Source organism: Triturus cristatus, chromosome 11 (assembly GCF_964204655.1).
Source record: "Triturus cristatus chromosome 11, aTriCri1.1, whole genome shotgun sequence".
NCBI lineage: Eukaryota > Metazoa > Chordata > Amphibia > Caudata > Salamandridae > Triturus > Triturus cristatus.
This window is the reverse complement of record NC_140594.1, coordinates 1,156,034,393-1,156,057,677: the sequence shown is the minus strand read 5'-3', so window position 1 is coordinate 1,156,057,677 and position 23,285 is coordinate 1,156,034,393. Positions and strand designations below refer to the sequence as shown.

At 45.2% G+C, this 23,285-nt stretch overlaps 1 protein-coding gene across 6 annotated transcripts in view; it reads left to right on the top strand.

Annotated features, from left to right (window-relative positions):
- OPA1 (OPA1 mitochondrial dynamin like GTPase) overlaps positions 1-23,285 on the top strand; it is a 428,917-nt gene that overhangs the window by 87,961 nt on the left and 317,671 nt on the right. For all 6 annotated transcript variants that reach the window (XR_014970881.1, XR_014970880.1, XM_085635800.1 and 3 more), the window contains 2 exons: positions 16,067-16,171; positions 22,121-22,207. Coding sequence is in view for 4 of the 6 variants with exons in the window: in XM_085635800.1 (XP_085491926.1) it covers positions 16,067-16,171; positions 22,121-22,207 (192 nt within the window). In the remaining 2 variants the exon portion in view is untranslated. The remainder of the gene's footprint in view (positions 1-16,066; positions 16,172-22,120; positions 22,208-23,285) is intronic.

Here is a 23,285-nt window from a genome sequence, read left to right as displayed (position 1 = left end):
GATAGCGTAGGGGTAAAAATTACTATTCCAACTCCAGAGAGTGCAACAGTTGGGAAAGTGTTGGATAGCGTAGGGTTAAAAATTAATACTCCAATTCCAGAGAGTGCAACAGTAGGGAAAAGTGTTGGATAGCGTAGGGGTAAAAATTAAGATTCCCACTCCACACAGTGCAACAGTAGGGAAAGTGTTGGATAGCGTAGGGGTAAAAATTACTATTCCAACTCCAGAGAGTGCAACAGTAGGGAAAGTGTTGGATAGCGTAGGGGTACAAATTACTATTCCAACTCCAGAGAGTGCAACAGTAGGGAAAGTGTTGGATAGCGTAGGGGTAAAAATTACTATTCCAACTCCAGAGAGTGCAACAGTAGGGAAAGTGTTGGATAGCGTAGGGGTAAAAATTACTATTCCAACTCCAGAGAATGCAACAGTAGAAAAAGTGTTGGATAGCGTAGGGGTAAAAATTACTATTCCAACTCCAGAGAGTGCAACAGTAGGGAAAGTGTTGGATAGCGTAGGGGAAAAATTAGTACTCCAACTCCAGAGAGTACAACAGTAGGGAAAGTGTTGGATAGCGTAGGGGTAAAAATTACTATTCCAACTCCAGAAATTGCAACAGTAGGGAAAGTGTTGGCTAGCGTAGGGGTAACAATTACTATTCCAACTCCAGAGAGGGCAACAGTAGGGAAAGTGTTGGATAGCGTATGGGTACAAATTACTATTCCAACTCCAGAGAGTGCAACAGTAGGGAAAGTGTTGGATAGCGTAGGGTTAAAAATTACTATTCCAACTCCAGAGAGTGCAACAGTAGGGAAAGTGTTGGATAGCGTAGGGGTAAAAATTACTATTCCAACTCCAGAGAGTGCAACAGTAGGGAAATTGTTGGATTGCGTAGGGGTAAAAATTACTATTCCAACTCCAGAGAGTGCAACAGTAGGGAAAGTGTTGGATTGCGTAGAGGTGAAAATTACTATTCTAACTCCAGAGAGTGCAACAGTAGGGAAAGTGTTGGATAGCTTAGAAATTAAAAATAACATACTTATAAATAAAATAATTCTTTAAAAAAATTAATAATTTAGTTATTAAATAACTCAAAATTACTTACAAATACCAATAGATATTTACTAAAAACATAACTACCAATAAATAATCAATTAGCAATAAATTATTAATAAATGCCAATAAATAATTAATGAATATTAATTACCAAATTAAAAATATTGAACAATTAAATTTTTTAGACCAAAAATTAATTATCAAACATTAATTACAAATTTAAACATATTAAACAATTACATATTTTTTATACCCAAATTATTAATTATTATACATTAATTACCAAATAATAATTGTTTATTAATATATTAATTAGAAATATCAATAAATAATATTTTAACATATTTTATTACCAATTGATTATTAATCAACAATAAATTATTTTTCATAACCAAAATATTATTATTTAAATTATTTACCAATTAATAATTAATCTCCAATTAATTATCAATACCCAACAACAAATTTAATAATTACTTAATTAGATTTCAATTACTTCCAACACTATTCCCCTATAAACACACGAAAAACTCAAATAATAAAATAATACAGTTAACATAATTATCAATTAATCAAATAATAAAAACTAATTACCAATTAATAAACATTAATTACCAATAATACTTAATTAACAATAATATAATTATCAATACCAATAAATAAATATAAATATTACTTAATTACAATTAAATTACTTCCCACCCTATTCCCCTATAAACCCACAACCCGCTACAGAATTTAAACGCAAAAATAATGTAAAATACATTTATAATTACTACAAATTTATAATTATATTTCATATTATTAAATTACTTCCCACCCTAATCCCCTATAAACCCACAACCCGCTACAGAATTTAAACGCAAAAATTATTTAAAATTAATTTATAATTACCAAAAATTTATAATTAAATTAATATCATTAAATTACTTCCCACCCTATTCCCCTATAAACCCACAACCCGCTACGGTACTAAAAAACAAAATTAACTTAAAAAAAACCATTATTAACATATAATAATTATATACATATATTTAAATCCAGTAGAACACTTAACAAAAAATAATTAACACATACATATTTAATACATAATAAAATACATAGCAATATTATAAATATCGATATTAGTGACATGGATATTAGTAACATCGATATTACTAACATCGATATAAAAAAAATCGATATTACTTACCTTAGGGTCGATATTCTGTCCATCGATATTCTGTCCCTACGATATTCTAGACTCGATATTATAGTAGGTCGAAATTAAAATTTCGATATTTAGACTGCTCACCCTCCAAACCACCCCCCCGCCCCCCGAGCCACAACCGACACCAACTCCGCAGCCACAGAACTTCACTGCTGGATCTCCCGCTGCGCCGACAAACTCGCACCCCTCCGCCACCCCGCGAAACAACGCCCTCTGAAGGCCGCCTGGTTCACCACAGAACTATATGAAGCCAGACGCCTAGAGAAAACCTGGTGAAACCAGAAAACCACAGAAGCACGGAACAACCACGGGAACGCCCTGAAGGAATACCACCAGTGCATAAGAGAAACCAAACAGACCTTCATAAAAGACAAAGTCCAGACCAACGCGACCAATGCCAAGGAACTGTTCCAACGTCATACAGCAGTTCACAAAACCCCCCCAGCGAAGCCACGGACATCACACCTCCCCAGGAACTCTGCGACAAGCTCAGCTCATACTTCCATCTGAAGATCCAGGCCCTCTACGATAATTTCAACGAACAGACGTAGGACACCACCTCCACCCCCCCTACGCCACCAACAAGCCAACCATCATGACCTTGAATCCCGCCACCGTCTAACACATCATCGCTACCATGAAGAAAACCCACTCAGGAGCCCCAACGGACCCCTGCCCACCGCACATATTCCACAGGGCGGCCGCTGCCGCCATCGCACCCGAACTTGGTCTGACCATCAACGCCTCATGTCCGGCACCTTCCCTGATGACTGGAAGCGGATGGAGGTTAAACCCCTCCTCAAGAAACCCACGGCCGACCCAACTGACTTGAAAAACTACCGGCCCATCTCTCTCCTCCCTTTCACGGCCAAAGTTACCGAGAGACTTGTGAACGCCCAGCTGATCACCTTCATCAAAGAGTACTCCATCCTAGACACCTCCCAGTCTGGATTCAGCAGAAACCACAGCACCGAGACCGCCCTCCTCGCCGCCACGGACTACATCCGCATGCTACTCGACCAGGGTCTCACCGCGGCCCTCATCCTTCTAGACCTCTTCGCAGCCTTCGACATCGTGTCTCACCACACTCTCGCAGCCAGACTTCACGACGCGGGGATACAAGGAGCTGCCCTCAACTGGATCCGATCCTTTCTCGCCGGCAGAACACAGAGGATCAGACTCCCTCCCTTCATCTCCAAACCCCCCGACATCAACCGCGGAGTACCTCGGGGATCATCGCTCAGCCCCACGCTCTTCAACATTTTCATGGCCCCCCTCGCCGCCATCGTGAGACAGCATGGGCTCAGCATCGTATCCTACGCAGATGACACCCAGATCATTCTCTCACTCGCGAAGAATCCCGAAGACACCAGACTCTGCTTCCAGGAAGGAATGAAGACCGTGGCAGACTGGATGAAAGACAGCTGCTTGAAGGTCAACTCCGAGAAGACCGAGGTCCTCATCCTCGGACCCTGCACCTCCGCTTGGGACAACACCTGGTGGCCGTTCGCCCTTGGGAATCCACCCACTTCCACGGACCATGCTCGAATCCTCAGCATCATCCTCGACTCTTCCCTCTCCATGAACTGCCAGATCAACACCGTCACTTCCACCAGCTTCAACTGCCTGTACATCCTCTGCAAAACCTTCAAATGGACCCCCCCCCCCCCCCCCCCCGACTGCAGAAAAACCGTCACCCACGCGCTCATAACCAGCAGACTGGACTACGGCAACACCCTATATGCCGGAATCAGCAGAACTCTACTACGCAGACTCCAGACCATCCAGAACGCCGCTGCCAGACTGGTACTTGAGACTCCACGTCACAAACACATGACCCAAAACCTGCAAGACTTTCACTGGCTCCCCGTCGAGAAGAGGGTCACCTTCAAGCTCCTCACCCACCCCTACAAAGCCCTCAACAACATCGGACCCAAATACCTCAACGAGAGAGTATCCTTCCACATACCCAAGAGGAACCTCCGCTCTGTTGGACCTCGCCCTGGCAGAGGTCCCCCGCATCCGCAGAAGCAAAACAGGCGGGAGAGCATTCTCCTACATCGCAGCCAAGACCTGTAACGAGCTACCAGTGAACATCAGACACTCCCCAACCCTGCAAACCTTCAGGAAGGACCTAAAGACCTGGCTCTTTAACTGATATGTAGCTACGACTGATCCGGAGCTGCCCCCCCCAGCGCCTTGAGACCCTCACGGGTGAGTAGTGCGCTTTATAAACCCTTGATTGATTGATTGGCTCAATAAATCAGCACTGTTGTTCACGCTAGTGCTTGTTCCTCAGGAGGGTGCCAACCACCGCTAGAGCTGCCCACTTGTAATACTGTTGCCAAGGGTTGGATTCTTGGGTACCGCTATTTTATGAGACTGACTAAATCGTCTCTGCCCCCACCTATGAGTTTTAGTGATCGGTGTCCCAGTGAGGCCCTTCCCGACGCAGTTTATGGATTTATATGCCAATCATTATGATGATGCATCTGTGATGACCTGATATATTTCCTACTATTGCCTCCATTCAGGATTGGAGGAGTTAATTATTTCTATTTTGGAACAACTTGGCTGTCACTGCGTGGTTCATTTCGTCATGAAGACCACCCTACGTGATGCCCTCTCAGTAATACAGACACCAGGGTCGAAACGTCGGCGTACAACCTACTCATGTCCCTAGTCACCGTAAACATGAATAGCTGACATTGCTTGTTACTTTTGAACTTTAGATTTGGACAGATTTTTTTATTGTTTTGTTATGTATGTATCCATGTAGTGTTTGTCAGTTCACCACTGCCACATCTTATGTCACTATATGTCACATCAGTCACCGATTGACTGGTCGTTTTGATGAGTAGGGTTGTGACAGCCCTACTCAGCAAATGAAACATATAAATTAAATATCATGTGTGTATGTATGTATGTGTGTATGTATATATGTATGTATATATATATATATATATTTTTTTTTTTAACTACTGGCGGTCGCCAGTAGGTAGTTATAGTTAGGATAGCTAGTTTTCATAGGAAAAGCTTTTTTTCTTTTCCCAATAACTTTGGCGCCGGTTGACGAATCTTCACAAAATTTTCAAAACTAGTGGGCCGCTCCAGTCAGCTCCTGTCTTGAGTTTCGGGGTGATTCGTCAAGCGGGGGCTGTGAAAAAAGGGGGGTCCCAAAACACGTTTTCCCCTAGTTATTTTCCATAGGAAACTTTAGACAAAGCTACAGCCTGAACTGCTGGTTCAGAAAGATCCCCGTTTGTTAAATGGTGTAAATCCGTTCAGTAGTTCCTGAGAAATTAGAAAAAGAAAAGGTTTCGATGTCTAGGGACGCGGTGGTTTCGTGAACCTTCCCGACCACGAGCTTCATTCTCATTCGCTGCGAACACTCCAAATCAGGAAGTGTTGACAGCCATCTTGTGACACGGTAGAACCGAGTCACAAGAAAACAGTGGAAAAAAGATGAAAAACAAGAAAAGTGGGCAGGGTAGAAACACCCTGACCCCCTAGGCCTGCTCAGGGGGTCCCACAAAGAGCCCCAGGGCCAAAATATTTTCAAAAATAAAACCGCAGAATTCGCGTTGGGGTCGCGAATCCTGCCGTGAAAATAAAAAAAAAAAAACGAAGCGCGGGATTCCGCGCTTCGTTTTCAAAAAGCCCCCAGGTGGGCCAGGTCCCGGGGGCAATCATTTATTTATTTGCGGGGGCCCCCGCAGCTTCGGGGACCGCCACCTCCCCAGGGATTTGTAAATTATGTGCGGGAGTGCATGCGGCCCTCCCGCTGTCCCCGAGTCCGCCACCTCCCTGGGGCTCTTTTTTTAATATGTGGGCCTCCAAGGCCCCCCAAAGCCCCGGGGACCACCATCCCCGGGGCTCTTTTTTTTTTTTTTTTTTTTTTAGCCCTGAGGACATCATCCACATGAAAATCTGATGCACCTCCTCACACTCTAATATAACCTTTGATACACCCACTGTAAAATACAGACTACCATTTTCGAAACCATCGACACACTAATACCAGTTACTACATACGCACTCACTGATTCCTGGGTCTACACACACATATCCACTCATTCACCCATACAATCACTCATACATGCAGTCATTCATCAATACAACACTATCATATGCACTCATACACCTATAAAGACACTCACACACTGCCACTCATCCATGGAGTTACTTACACACCTAGTCAGTCATGCAAAGAATCAATCATACTTCCATTTACTCACCTATACAGTTATACACACACCACCTCACTTATTCATACAGATACTAACGCATACTTACTCTTATATAATCACTGATACAAGTACACACTCATCCATGCAGCTACTCTCACCATCACTGACTCTCACGTATAGACATTTATATACTCCAACTCTCACATACACTGCCTTTTACATATGTAGTTACTTGGACATGTACCACTGAGACATCCATTCAATCACTAACACACCCATACACACACTCACCCACCCATATAGCCCATCACAGATGCACTCTTGAAACCATGCACCCAGTGAATCACCCACTCACACATCTATGCACAGTCACACACACACAAACACTCAGGCACCCATACAGATACTCAGACAACCAATCAATAACCCATCTAGACAGTCATGTAGCTATTCGCAAACCCATGCAGCCGCTTACACACCAACAGACAGACGGATACAGACATTCACACAGTTTACTCGCTAACACATGCATTCAGTAAGATACGTTTAATCACTCACTTATAGTCAGTTACGCACCTACTAAATCATCCATTCAGACACTTATACACCCACTCGTTCTTCAATATGCTTTTCCCTATATATATTAAACATATTTAAACTTTACAGAAACAGTCACTGGATGATGTCATCAGTGATGTCATTTGAGATGTCATCAGTGATGTCACTGACCATGTCATGAGTGATGTAATATGTGATGTCATCAGCAGTGCATTGCGGGGGCGCGAGTTATAGTTAGCTGAACTAACTATAACGACGGAATTTCTATGGTTTTGTACGAGTGAAATGTCCAACTAACTATAGCTTTCCCTAAAACCCATGGTTTTTTTCAAGTGAATTTCTAAGTTTTTTAACATGCTAATTTCGAACTATAACATGTCTGAAACATATGGTTTTTTCAGTGAATTTCAATGGTTTTTTAAATGCTAATTTGTAACTATAACGTGCCTGAACCCTATGTTTTATTCAGTTAATTTCTAATGTGTTTTAAATTAGGGATGGGCGGAATTTGCGAAATCCACTTTCGCAAATTATCGTGAAAATGTTTAAAATTATCGCAAACAAGCGGAAATATCGCGAAGATGCGGAAGTTTTTTTCCCGCATGTTCGCGAGATTTTCTGCATGGTTGCGGGTCGCCAACTTACCCATCTGGTTGCTCGCGGGCGCGGCCATCTTGTTTTGAGTTGTCTCGCGGTGCATGATCGCGAGAAGAAAGACGTGATCGCGCGACGCATGACGTCACTGCGGGCGCGAACTGTCGCGAGACAGCGCAAATGGCTAAAAACAATACAACATCTCATGGAGAACGCGACCGGATCAAGAAAACTTGTCGGCGAACGCAGGGATGGCGATCGCGCGAGAATGTATTATTTTAAAGCGCGAGCAAGAAACAAATTATCGCCAAGCTGCGGAAAGCGGAAATTTTGACATTTTCGCGCTCTCCGCGGAACGCGAAAATGTCAAATTATCGCAATTTCCGCGAACGGAACGAAATTTTAGCCCAGGCCTATTTTAAATGCTAGTTTCTAACTATGCCTACAGAGGTAGGACATGTGAAGAAAGAAGAAAAAACGCACAGAAAGAAGCAAAAGAAATGCAGAAAGAAGCAACCGAAGTCCACAAAGACGAAGAAAAGTGCAGGAAGAAGCAAGACATGTGCAGAAAGAACCAACAGAGGAGCAGAAAGAGGCCTTGTTGCAAAATCATCCTGTGCCCACAACTTTTTCAGACGGGTACTGGTGATAACTGACTCTGACTTACCAGGCCTAGAGCCAGTGCTATTCTAAAAGACACTTAGAATACAGTGAAAACACCTACATACACTAGGGAACACTATGCGTTGGGGTACCCCTGTGATTGGTATGATCTCCTCTGTAAGGCCCTAGTACATAATAGGGCAGGGGGATTAAAACTACCTCTATGTCAGAGGTGCAGAAATATGCTACTTTAACTAGTAGTCGTGTTTGCAGAGTGGTGGAGAAAGGGTGCTGGGTGTCCAACCAAAGCTCAGGAATTCCGCTGCATAGGATTTAGAGGAGGTACCAGGAGGGATTCTTGGCCCCCAAACTCCCTCAGGACTAAATTGGACTTCATCCCCCATCCCGCAGTATGCCACGAGGCAAGTTTGCAGAGTGGTAGAGAAAGGGGGCCATGGCCTCTGAAGACGTCTTAGCAATCCCACTGTGTGGGACTTTCTGGAGGTAACAAGGGGTAGTTTGCCCCCAAGGACATCCTTGGGGGCCAACTTCTCAAACTATTACCTCCAGTCAGTCCCACACAGCAGCACTGGTAAGTACTCGTACCTGGCCATGCCCACTTTGCTCACCACTCTACAAACGCGCTCCCTGGCACGCTCTTGGATGGGGATTGAAGTCCCCTTCACTGCTGGGGATCCTTTACGGGCCAACTAGCCTAACTTTTACCTCCAGTAAGCACCACACAGTGGGATTGGTGAGAGGTAGACAAAGGCCATGCCCCCTTTCTCCACCACTCTGCAAATGCGCCCCCTGGCGCGTTGTAAGTTGGGGGATTAAGTCCCCTTGAATCCTGAGGGTCCCTGGGGTCCAACTAGTCCTCCAGGTACCTCCAGTAAGCGCCACAGAGCTGTGTTGCAGAGAAGTGTAAAAAGGGGTGTGGCCTGGCCCACCTCTCTGCAACACAGCGCAATGGCGCTTACTGGAGGTACCTGGTGGGGTTGTTGGCCCCCAGGGACCCTCAGGATTGAAGAGGAATTAATTCCCCAACTTAAAACGTGCCACAGGGCGTGTTTGCACACATGTCACCTCAGGCCCCGCCCCCTCCCAGCACCACTGTGCAAACGCGCCCCGTGGCGCGTTTTAAGTTGGGGGATTAAGTCACCTTGAATCCTGAGGCTCCCTGGGGGTCCAACTAGCCCACCAGGTACCTCCAGTAAACGCCACAGAGCTGCGTTGCAGAAAGGTGTAAAAAGTGGCACGGCCTGGACCACCTCTCTGCAACGCAGCACAGTGGCGCTTACTGGAAGCACCTGGTGTGCTAGTTGGCCCCGAGGGGACCTCAGAATTGAAGAGGAATTAATTCCCCAACTCAAAATGCGCCACAGGGCGTGTTTGCACACATGTCACCTCAGGCCCCGCCCCCTCCCTTCACCACTGTTCAGTCGCGCCTCGTTGCGCATTTTAAGTTGGGGGATAAAGTCCTCTTGAATGCGGAGGGTCCCTGGGGTCCAACCAGCCTACCAGGTACCCCAAGTAAGCGCCACAGAGCTGCGTTGCAGAGAGGTGTAAAAAGGGGCTTGGCCACTTCGTTGGGGACCGTGGGGTGAGCCCCAATGCTCTACGGTCCCTGCGGGAGCCGGCATTGCTTTTCCACATGGGGAGCTGCTAACATGCAGCTCCCCGTGTAGAAAAGCAATCTGGTTTGATTTTTGAAAGCGAGAGCAGGTTTCCTGCTCTCTTCCAAAATCCAAACCACGTTTGCTATGACAGGACGGGAGCCGCGAGGCTCCCGCCCTGCCATAGCAAACCGCAGTGTCCCAGGGGTGGGCACCCCAGGACACTGCAGGAGCCGACCCTGGGGGGTGGCGGTCCCCAGGGCCATGAAGGGCTCCAGGAGGGGGGCTGTGCGGCCCCCCTCCCAACCAATGCACAGCCCCGGGAAGGGTGTGGTCCCCGGAGCTCGGGGTTCGTAACAGACCCCCAAATTTGCATTATAGTGCCCCGGGAAGGTGGCGGTCCCGGGGGCGGGTGTGGGGGCTTGAGCCCTCCCACACAGGTATATATATTTTTTTAAAGAAGCCCTGGGGGGTGGCGGTCCCCAGGGCTGCGGGGGGGCACTGTCCCCCGTGAACCCCTGGGCTTGGGGGCCTTGGAGGCCCCCCAAACATTAAAAAAACAAGCCCCGGGAGGGTGGCGGTCCCCAGGGGAGCAGGGGCCATGTGACACCCTGCAAATATTTTATCAAAGCCCTGGGGGGGGTGGTCCCCGGGGCTGCGGGGGTCCCCCTGGGCCCCCTCAATTTTATTTCAGCATGCCCCAGGGACCTGGCCCACCCGGGTGCTTAATTAAACGAAGCCCGGGAGCCCGCGCTTCGTTTTTTATTTTTTTATTTTCTCGGCCGGATTCGCACTCCAAGCCAGGTCCCTGGGGCATGCTGAAATAAAATTTACACTAAGGTCTCTTTCTGAACCAAGGGCTACCTTTTTGCCAAATTTGGTTTAATTCTGTTCAGCAGTTCAAGCTGTAACCGTGTCTAAAGTTTCCAATGGGAAATTGATTTTCCGATCTCTATTTTTTGAATTTCTCAGGAACTACGGAACGGATTTACACCATTTAACAAAAAGGTCTTTTTCTGAACCAAGGGCTACCACTTTGCCAAATTTGTTATAATTCCGTTCAGCAGTTCGGGCTGTAGCCGTGTCTAAAGTTTCCTATGGGAATTAACATGGAGAAAACAGGTTTTGGGACCCCCCTTTTTTATCGGTCCCCGCTTGCCGAATCAACCCCAAAACTTTCAAGATAGAAGCTGACCGGAGCGGGCCATCATTTTTGTAAATTTCGCGAAGATTTGTCAACCGGCGCCAAAGTTATTGGGAAAACAAAAAACGCTTTTCCTATGGATCTAGGTCGTAACTATAACTACCCACTGGCGACCACCAGTAGCTAATATGACTCAAAGAATCTTTGTGGTGTGTTTAGTACTATATTTAGACTAAGAAAAAATAAATGTTTTCTCATTCAAATTGTTCTGATTTAAAAGAAATTAGTTTCACCCAACTTAACATTTTGTAGACTATATATCAACAATACCCAGGTTCCAAGGGACACCGGGTCCCTCCTTTGACTTTAAGTGCATTGGTGAAGATGGTCTCAACACAAGAGCAACGTTTATCCCTGTGCTTTTGATAGAGGAGCAGGATGAGAAGTGTCCTTTTAGTTTACCTTTTGGGTGATCAAGGCCATTCTTCCCCGTTTGTTTGACTTTGGCCATTCTTCATGGACAGGCAGAGCCGTTGTTCCTCTCCATTGATGCACCGAGCAGTGGTTCAGAGCACTGCTTTGTGCACCCCGCTTCAGTGAGGCACCGAAATGACCTTGTCTTCATTGCAGTGGAAGGCACACAGAGCAGCGCGACTAAATCTGTGTCTCATCGCTGCACGCAGCTATGAAGGTCCTCCATTTAGGTTGCCGGGTGGAGGAACGGCTATGCACAGCAAACCACGTATTGCATTGACTGGTGCTTAGCTTTAGATGGGGGCTGGGGGGGTGGGGGGGGGAGACAAGAGGGTGGTACAGATGAGGGGGTGGTGCTTGGGCAGCACCAATAACGTCGAGGACAACAGGGCATGTATAGAGCTGGGATAGAAAGAGATAGTGGGACATTGTGTTCAGGTCCTACCCGAGCTGATCCTGTGCACTTGCTGCTGATTAGAGAGTGGAGGGCGCAACTACCTTATACCCGTTAAAAGTTGTGTGATTGAAATTTTGCACAGCCCTGTGACACAGTGAGTGCTGGGCAGTGATGGTCTCTTCCCGGCTGCATGCCAGTGTTTGAGAAATCATCAAAGGCTTCTAGTGCTTGTTTGCACTTGCACCTGTACTAATTAATAGAAAATGTCTAGGGCCTAAAAAATAAGCTTTGGTGCCTAGTATCAACAAACGCACATTATGACCGCCGAGTTTAGAAGCCTCTTTTACACTCAGACCAAGTGTGAGAACACAAACTCAGTGACTCTACAACCACTGTGCAAACACAGCTTTGTGTCTTGAATCTCCTAAAAAATGCAGGTAATTCCACCCGAGGCCTCATGAAGATGGAGTTAAAGTTTATGTAGCTTCTATGCGACGTGCTGGAAAATGTAAAATCTTTGTCGTCTGATAATAGGGGTCTCATTAATGTTGAGTCTCTTGTTCTCTCTCCTTTCTTCATGCTCCACTTTGGCACTCACATTTAATCAATCAAATCATTTGTAAAGCGCACTACTTACCCGTGAGGGTTTCAAGGCGCTGAGGGTGGGAGGGGGTGGGGGGGGGGTGCTGCTGCTACTGGTGGAAGAGCCAGGTCTTGAGTTGTCTCCTGAAGGTCTTCGGTTTGTCGTAGGATGAGGGGGGGGAGGGTGTTCCAGGTCTTGGCAGCGCGGTGGGAGAAGGACCTGCCTCCGGATGTGGTTCTGCGGATGCACGGGACCGTTGCCAGGGCTTAAGAGCGCCTGATACTAACCTAAACTTATACAGGACATGGGACTGCCTCTTAAGTCTAACGTTAAATGGGTGTGCCGGTAACTGTGAGCTACATGATCAACTTTGGAAGTGGTCTCCTTATCTGATTATCTAATCCCTTTCAAGGTTGGCCTTCACTCAGCTGCATATATCCCCTATTCTTACTTTTTTGAGGTGATCAAACCTCATCTAAAGGTTTCCCCATACGCAGTTGTAGCTGACTGACACAAAAACTACAGATCTAATGAGGAATAAATCTGTGAGTAGAGTCCCCTTGATCAAAGGAAGGAATCTCTCAAGCCATTGTTCTCGTGCAATGCAACTGCTATCAGGAGCACTCTCCCGACACACATACGCAAACGTACACATGCACACAGACACAAACACCCACACATACACATACTCGCATAGGGGGACACACACAGGCCATCACACACATACAACCCTCAGTCCCCTCTCCGAGAACGTTCTAAGGACTTCTTGAGCCTCCTTTGCTAAGTAAACTTCCATCTGTCATTGCACCGGTATTGAGGTTAATCTGATCTATCAGTGTGAGTATGAATCTCTGAGGTTGATGTGTTTTTCTTGATGTTCTGTCAGTGTGAATCTCGGCATGGGTGTTGGTGTGTGTGTGTGTTTATAGTTTCACTGTCTCAGATGCGTAAACAATGACCCTTTTTACATTACATGATTGCTATGGTGCTTGACTGTTCAAGTCTTGCTCTGGTATCACTGTGAAGAAATGACATGCTTGTATTTATAATTCTGCAGAATTGTATTGTATAGTAATTACGCCTGGTAAGATGGTTCTCGTAGCCCATGGTTAGCAGTTCGTTCAGTGTTATTTGTTATTATTGGTAATCATTGGTGCTCAAGCAAACCTTTCCATGCGTTCTCGCCAGTTTCTTCATCGTATATTAAATGAATAAGAGTTAGATAGGCTCATTATTTGTTGGGGAGGGATACGTGAGCTCATGCAGACGGTCGGTGGGATTGAGTTAGATAGGCTCATTATTTGTTGGGGAGGGATACGTGAGCTCATGCAGATGGTCGGTGGGATTGAGTTAGATAGGCTCATTATTTGTTGGGGAGGGATACGTGAGCTCATGCAGATGGTCGGTGGGATTGAGTTAGATAGGCTCATTATTTGTTGGGGAGGGATATGTGAGCTCATGCAGACGGTCGGTGGGATTGAGTTAGGCTCATTGTTTGTTGGGGAGGGATACGTGAGCTCATGCAGACGGTCGGTGGGATTGAGTTAGATAGGCTCATTATTTGTTGGGGAGGGATACGTGAGCTCATGCAGACGGTTGGTGGGATTGAGTTAGATAGGCTCATTATTTGTTGGGGAGGGATACGTGAGCTCATGCAGACGGTCGGTGGGATTGAGTTAGATAGGCTCATTATTTGTTGGGGAGGGATACGTGAGCTCATGCAGACGGTTGGTGGGATTGAGTTAGATAGGCTCAATATTTGTTGGGGAGGGATACGTGAGCTCATGCAGATGGTCGGTGGGATGAAGAGAAGACATTAGGTCTTGTTCGGTTGCAGGCATATGACTTTCAAGGGAAGGAGAGATTGTGATCTTGTAAAACAGCTGTGGGCAGTTTGCAGCAGTACAATAATAGAGATTAAGGGAAATATTCACATGGCTTAGAGTAGTTTGAGCTCAGAAACAGGAGCTGAAGATGGACGGGAACGAGATGACTATTTGAAAGAAAAAAGAGGCAACAGTCAGTTCCTTTGGTAAAGGACAGGTTTTATGAACGACTTTAGGACTATTAAAGATATTTTTGGAGTGCATTTTCAAGATGCAAAACGACAAAAAGAAACATCATTATGTGAGTGTGAAGATAGTGCTATATTAGGGATTTTTGGTATCACTAGAATCACGGAAACAGTTGGTCCATTTCTAGGCTACCACAAGGTCACCCCTTCCATGAGGGTCAGCTGTTCAGCTCTGGAATTCGAAGCGAATAGTAATGGCTTGATGCACGTGGGGACAAATGAAGAGCTTTAGACTGCACTCAAAGGAAGCAGTAAACTCAAAATCATAGCAATGTGGGAAAATATGTGGGTTGGTGACGCAAACATTGGAAAGGAGTCTGTCAGTCCTGGAACAGATGTCTTCTCATGTTCATCCTCGGGTTTGGCTCTCAGTATTAATTGCAAAGCAAATTGAGATCCATTATGGATTTGTCTGCACGTCCACTGTCCAAGAGAGAGGGGAAGGCAGCTTCCCCAGACAGTGGACGTGCACTGCTTGCATTCCTGTGGCATTGGGGATCAGGCACTGAGGTGAGGATCGCACCCTTCTAAATGTGTCTGCTACTCTTCTGCACTCGGTGTGCACTGTTCTGCATGCTATCACATGCCATGTTTGTGTCTGAACGTCTGCTGCTTTGTTCGGTTATTCAGTTGCTTTCTGAAATGTGTTATCCTTTAAGTCTAGAACCCTCTATTAAATATGCAAAATAATGACAACCTGACATAAACACCTAGGCATCTATTGAAAATATTCATACATCCTAGCTCTTGCCTGAGTGGGCAGAAAGAAAGTGCTACTGAAAAGCAATAAAACACGAGACAGTAAATAACAGTACATTATTAGAACTTGTAATTAATCAGACTTGTCTTTAAATACCTACATTAGAGGAAACGGGAAGCAAACTCATTCCTCTTTGCTTTCACCTAAATTGTGTTTAAACAAAAAGGCCCAGAGATGGGGATAATACAAAGAGGGGCCAATAAGAGATGATCTCCTATAATCTTGGAGTCGCGCTAGAAAGGGCCTGTGTTCTCTCTGGATCTCTAAACATTGAGCTGATTTTATTTGGACGGCGCAGAGACTCCCAGAAAGAATAAGCTTACAAGGTGAAGTGGGACAGCCTCCCCAGGATGACAGTGTTTGGTGTTCTGTTGTCAAGCTTGAATCAAATTCCCTGGCACAAAAGAAAGCTAGTGATGCACTGAAGCTGGGCTCGGGCAACATGATCAGTGTTCAGGGGTTTAAACTTTGGTTCGAGAGGGTTGGATTTAGGATAAACGTTCATGATAATCATGGAGCCTTTAAAGTTTTCACTATATGGAGATTCAATCCACCTATTTTTAACTTTCAAAAGATGAGTTTATTGAATATAAAGAGAGAAATAACAACAACGAATCACAAAGTATAACATCAAAAATGTATTTGGAATACCGAGTGTGAACTGGACTCTGGTAGACCAGCATCAGCGCCACCCCGTTCTAGCAGCTGCGTTAAAAAATGATTGAAAGGGTTAATATTGTACCTTAAACACCCTAAAGGTTATTTGTATTCATTCTGTATAAAAGTTCAAATGCTTCTTCTTGTTTGAAGCTGAAGTACCAGCGAATCCTGGAGCGTTTGGAGAAAGAGAACAAAGAACTGCGGAAACTGGTGCTGCAAAAGGACGACAAAGGGATCCACCACAGGAGCGTAAAGGTGAGTTACGCCTCGTAGGAGGGCAAAGGTTTGTTATGCATCATAGAGTGTAAAGGCATCATACGAGGGTAAAGGTAAGTTACACCTCGTAGGAGGGTAAAGGTATGTTACGCATCATAGGAGCGTAAAGGTATGTTACACCTCATAGGAGGGCAAAGGTATGTTACGCATCATAGGAGCGTAAAGGTATGTTACACCTCATAGGAGGGCAAAGGTATGTTACGCATCGTAGGAGGGCAAAGGTAAGTTACGCCTCGTAGGAGGGTAAAGGTATGTTACGCATCGTAGGAGCGTAACATTATTCAAAAGCTGGGCTTGAAGGCGTGTTGTTCATCACAGGAGCATGTTAGTTCTTGGTCACAATTATGCCCTTTCTGGGTTCGATATCGAGTTCTGTTACAGGGAAAGCCTATCGCAACCAGCACAGGGTGATGGCATGCCAACGTCTGCTGCCTCTCTTTTTTCTGAACTTTAAGATCTGTAATGAAGCTCATGGGTACAGTGGCATCCTGCATAACACTTGAGCTGCACGCCAGGTTAAACATGCGCTCATTCAACAGTGTCTCGCAAGGCATTGGTAGGCATTGGAGCGCCAGTGGGAAGATTGAATGTTGATAAAGGTAACAACTCCGTGCTCTCTGCAATGGTGGAAAATCAAAACCCTATTGCTCAGAAGGCCTTTCTTGGACTCTTTCAAGCAGGTGACCATTATCACGGACAGGTTTCTCACTGGGTGGGGTGCCCATCTTGGCAAAATGACCCTTCAAGATACTTGGACCTCTTACCACCAGGAATGATGCATCACTCCCTAGAGCAGCTGGCCGGTCTTCTGGCCCTCAAAACCTTTTGCAAGCTTGTTCACAGCACAATGGTCCTCATAAAGATGGACAACATGACCGCCATGTGTGACCTACTCCCACCAGCTCTGTGCGCCAGCACAGCCGATGCGGCACTGGGCAGTCTGCAACAAGATCCATCTTGGCGTAACACTGACCGAGGATGGAGAAAAACTGCGCAGACCTGCTAAGCAGGACGCATTGACAAGCCCACCAATAGAAACTCCACCTGCAAGTCCCAGTCCTGCATGGGTTCCTCCAGCGGTGGGGAACCCCAGCCACCGATCTTTTTGCCACTCCAGAAGAAGCAAAATGCCCCAACTTCACCCCCAGGTTCTCGTACCTCAGTCCATGTTCAATGCATTATGGATGAACTGGTCAGGTATAGTTGCTTACGCTTTTCCTCCTCCTCAAATTTGTCCCATGTGTGGGGAGGAAAATGAGCCAAGAGTCCTTGACCCATATCCTGGGGACGCCAACTTGGGCCAGGCAGCCCTGGCACTCAGTGCTCCTGCAGACGTCTATCAGTCCCCAATGCGGCTAGACCTTCTGACAATAACTCCGCCAAATCAGGCATCCAGATTCCAAGCAGCTCAACTTAGCGATCTCAGTCCAGAGTCCTTAGTGACTCAGCCAAATCAGGCATCCAGATTCCAAGCAGCTTAACCTAGTCCAGAGTCCTTAGTGTTCGGATACATAAACCTCCCTGAGGAGTGATGTTGCGTAAGGCACCTAGGTCCACTACTCGCGCATGTTAAATAGAGAACTGGAAGCATCACCACGCATCTAAACCCATTCAGTGTCCAGATTAAGAAAGTCACCTGTGACCTGGTGCACCTTCAGAGGGCAGGTCTTGCATACACCTCTGTACTCCTTCACTTAGCCTCTGTGTCAGCATACGTGCTGAAAAAGGAACACTAGTCCATTTTCAGGGTTCTTGTGGTTAATGCATTTATGAAATGGGTGACACCCCCAAACCTTAATATAGTTCTCACAAGGCTTATAGGGCCACCGTTTGAACCTTTCCACTCTTGCACCTTGCAGTTTTTTCCTGAAAGGTTTTCTTTCTAATAGCAACAACTTTGCTCAGGCGCATCGGGGAGTTACAAGCACTAACTGTTCGGGAACCATGCATTCAGGTGCACAAAGACTGGGGTAGTCATTCGAACCAACCCAAAGATCCTGCCCGTGATTCCATAGCGTAAAGGATGTTGAACACCTTAGATGTCAAGAGGGCACTCAAGTATTATATTGGCAGGCCTTAGACCTTCCGCAAATCCAACCAGCTCTTTGCAACTTTTGCGAAACTTTCGAAGGTTACACCGTTTCCAAGGTGGGTGCCAAATGCATCCAAACTTGCTGTGCCAAAGCTAATCATGTACTCGCTGCACCACCAGGGCGCACTCTACGCTTTAGAAGACAGGCACCAAGGCTTTCTTGGGGTAACATCCCATCATTGAGACATTTTCAAGGCAGCTACCTGGTCAACACCACACACCTTTCCTAAGCACTACTTAGTGTATATACTTGCCCTACAACAGTGTGTGGGTGGCCACTGTTAAGAGCATCACTCCAAACATCTACATAATCTGTCCACTAGCCACTGCTTAGAAGGAAACACTTTTACAGCCAATGTAGAGCATGTGTAATTACAGACACACATGCTGCAAACAAAAATGTTACTGTGTAAGCATCTGTCTGCAGTGAGTAGGGCTGTACATTCACATAAACCCCTCTCTCCTCTCGCAGAACCGGCATTGATGGCCCGTTTGTCACCTTCACAATTTTTGAAACGTATAATGCACATCATAGTAGTCGTTAACTCTTCCCTAATTTCACCTTTCACCCACTGAGCGACAATCAATCTAAGGTGCAGTCGGTGCCCATGCACATTGTGGACTAAGGGAGGAGTCGCATCACTTTCCGTGAATCGAAGCTTCTTCTATGAAAAACAAGTTGTAATGTAGGAGCCCAATGGCAGATGGCAGGAGTATCTAAAGCATGTGAATCTACAGCCCTACATACTACAAACAATGCTGCCAGTGTACATAGGAGCATGAAGGAGGGTTCTGTGTCATAGGGTATGGAAGGTTCGTTATTTACCACAGGAGGGTGATTGTACCGTATTCTCCTCAGAGTCTTAAGAGTACATTATTCACTAAGATTGTGACAGTACATTATCCATGATCGGGACATGCAGGTACGTGGTTCCCTACCAACCCTATAGGAACATTGAAGGTTTGATATTGTAGGAATGCAAAGGTGTCTTAGAAGCATCAGGGTACACTAACTCATTAGGTCTTTACTGATCTCCTTGACCACTCAATGCCTAAAGACTTTTTACATGAGAAAATATTCTCTTTGTGTGATTTTTGCCTTATATTATCTTTCTGGACGATGCTTCTCATCGAAGATTCCTCACACAGTGAATAAAACATTTTTTTTTTTGAGTATTTATTTTTTACTGTCTATTACCTGTTTTATCCGCAACAGCCTTCATTTTTAACTGCTGTCTGGTTTCTACAAACTCTACTGAAAATAAAAACGGAATGGGCAGACCGGTATTAGGTGGATGACTTGAAGAACACGTCTTCAGAGTGCTGTTGGTCGGCAACAGGGAGGCCCTGCAGCATTTCTGGGTCAGCCTTTTCCTTGGAGATATTGGAGCTCGCCATTGCATTTTGTGATCCTTTTTGCTCTTTTGATTTCATTACAAAAACTTCTGTGTGTTTCCACATGTTTTTGTATGTCTAGAACAAGGATATTTGCCAGCACCGTTCCCATTTTCTAGAGCTGCATCCAGGACCACAGCAGCTTCTATTAGAGTGAAAGACACATTTCACAAACGCCAGTGGGCCCCGGTCCCAGTGATCCAGAGTCGTGTTCTACCATAGTGCGATAACTTTTATCTTGATCAGCACCAACATCTACGCCACAATATCCACCCCCACATGTTTGAAGGGAGTTAAAAATAGCGCATCTGCAGTCCCCGGTGTACACTTCCCTTGACAGTACATAGGTGCGTATAAGTGCAGGGGGATATTCCGGACCTCAGCATTTTGTCTTACTACCATGGGTTTCGCCGGAGCGCCCTGGACAGAAGATGATGGAGTCTTTTCAGGAATTTCTGTATGTTGGATGCAGTTGAAAACGGCAACGTGGAATGTTTCTTGCAGGTCAAGTCAAGGGATTTAAGTGTGGAAGGAGGTGATGGTTGGCACCCGGATATAAAGCTTTCTGTGTTACAGCCTTTTGAGAATGGAAAGGATTTAGATTTTTGTGTTTGTGCTTCTCGTCGATAAGTGATTGTTAATATTAGACATGATGGATGCGTCTCAATCAATGCCTTCGAATGACTTGTTAGTTCATGAACAAAGGTCCCTAAGTTAGTCATTCAAGCAAGCTATCCTCAAAGCCAAATGGTAATTTAATGTGCATATTAAATGAGAAAGGAATTGTAATGTGAGATAGAAGTAAAGAGCAACGTGCACATTTGAAGGAAGAAAGGAGTGTGTGCTACTCACTTCCTTAAGTCACAATGTGCAGTGTAAAACAAAAGGAATTGTGTATGGTGCCGGTCACAAAAGTGGGAAGGGGAGAAGAAAAGAAGGCTGAAAGCGTCACCGAAACAGTAAAAAACACACACATGACCAACAGGAAAACCTGGTTCATGAAGAATAGTGTGTGTGATGCACTGGGAGTCCTGAACCAGCCTGGAAGAAAGGGTGGGACGATACGATAGGACCATTATAGTTCCTTTCTCTGTTCTTTTACAGCGTTCCCTTGGGCTCCTTATTTGACGCTCCTGATGATTTCCCCATATTTACCATCGGATTGTAATGCTTTCGACTTGCACTCAGCCGCATTCCATTGTATATTATAATTCACCAGCCGTGCTATTCTTCAGTGCTTTGATACTCCCTTTGAGCATCTTTATCGCACGTGTATCACACTTCAGGGCACGTTTGTCACTAGCACCCACTCTGTCGTTTATTTCATTTGTGCTTATTTGCATTTTATGTGTACACTAAATTACCTTTTGCCTTACTCACTCCATTAGGGACCATTGTTAATGCACTAACGTAATATACCCCAGCGCCCTAGTGACTCTAGGGTTTCCCTTGCATGCTTCTAACTACTTTAAGTGACCTGTTAGCCACAATATCCTATGCTCAGAAATATTTGGGAGATCGCTAGGCCTGGGCAAAATGTTATTTACTCTGGAGTAGTTGGTGTAATTTTGCACAACTAAATTTCCATGAAATGACCTCACGACTCACTGAAGGAGTCACATGAACACATGTTAACGTAAATCCAAGCATTTTTTACCTAGCCCATGACTACTAACAGTGAGTTCACTAATATTCCGGGATAGAGAGGCCAGTTTGTTCTCCATCTTCGGACCGGTCTATCCGATTCAAAACCCCAGGATCATGTGTCACAAATTGAAGACGAAAAATCGGGTTCATCATTAGTGGGCAATGATAGATCAGGTGGCGAAACGTGCTACTGAGAGGCGGAGGACAAACTGTAGAGGAAAGAATAGCATATTTGTATAATTATGTGATTGTTTGAACTAATTAAAGAGAATCCTGATTGGGTTGTATGTAATATGACCTATGTGTATGAAGTCGAAATGAAAAGTGAGAGGTGAAATATCAAGAGGGTGAATGACGGCCGTCACATGCATTTTGCAGAATTATGTTTCGAGCATTTTCTAAATTCACATGGTGCGGCTCATCCTGCCGACCAATGATTAGACCCAGAATTGAAAACTAAGGTTCTCCACTTTGGGCGACTCTGAAGCAGACCCCACTGTTATGTTGATTCTTAGCCCAGGCCTGGTCTTCAGATTTATTTAATAACATCAGATATATCAAAATATGTTGTTGGGAAAACTAGCAGAGACCTGCAGAACCACTGTGATCAGCAGTAGAAAAGGGGCTCATAACTGTGTTCATTGTTCGACTTGGTTTCATGACCAGAACCATTCTGTGCATGACGGTGTGCATGAGATACTAAATGATGCATTATTCACACTGCAGAAAGATCAGGTGCTGCAGTCCGCTACCTGTGGTTGTCTACTAACCTTGCTTCTTCTTTCTTGCTTTAGAAGTCTCTGATTGACATGTACTCTGAAGTTCTGGATATTCTGTCTGACTATGATGCCAACTACAACACCCAGGACCACCTGCCCAGGGTATGTATGGACTGAGCATGAAGTTATGCATGTACTCTGTTCAGTAAACTCCTTTTAGAGCGGATGTAACTGAGGTGGGGAGCTCAGTGCTGTGTCTGGTATGCATTCTGACCAGCTGAGGCCTGTGAAGACCTGATCAGGGACTGTGGCATGGAGTACAGTGCAGTGCGCTGTATACATTCCCTTCAGGGGAGGCCTTTGTGGACCTGATAAAGGACTGTGGCATGGAGTACAGTGCAGTGCGCTGTATACATTCCCTTCAGGGGAGGCCTTTGTGGACCTGATAAAGGACTGTGGCATGGAGTACAGTGCAGTGCGCTGTACACATTCCCTTCAGGGGAGGCCTTTGTGGACCTGACCGGTGACACGGGTGGTGAGCTTAGTGCTGTGTACTATACATACTCTGTGCAGCAGAGGCCTCTCCAGACCTGAACGGTGACTGCGGCACTGAGCTCAATGCAGTGCGGTTCCTGTGCAGCAGGCCCCTTTGTGGACCTGGCCGGTGATGTTGGTGGCAAGCTCCGTCTACAAACTGCACCTTTGCTCCAGTTCCCCATGGTTCAGTCATGTCTGTAGGCATGTGAAGGAAGGAATGAGATTCTAAGACTGGCCACGTCTCTCCCCTTTCCTCACATATCCATAAGAAGACTTAATGGGCAAAAAGATCTTAAATGGTCACTAAAAAAACATATAAAACATTGTTTGGGAGCACGTGGTAGGTACAAAACTGCTCTTTGAGTATTTTACTTTTAAAGTTTAATACATTTTGAATAAAGATTGGTTAATGTGTCTAAAAGTGAATTGTATCTCACGAGCTGCAGGGTTTTACTGATAATGTCTCTTTTAGTGGAAATATCTGTTTGAATTGTATCTGTTTTGTGTTTCATTAGTGATTTATTCAGTCCACATTGGTAGTGTCACTATAAGTGTAAACCAAGTTGTCAAGTCTACAGTACGTTACATTTCACTTAGATCATCAAAATGACATCAAAGAAGTGAGATCCTTCTACAGTACGATATTCCTATGCAATCATATTTTCACCTTATGCTGTATTTAAAAAGTATTTCAAATGATGCT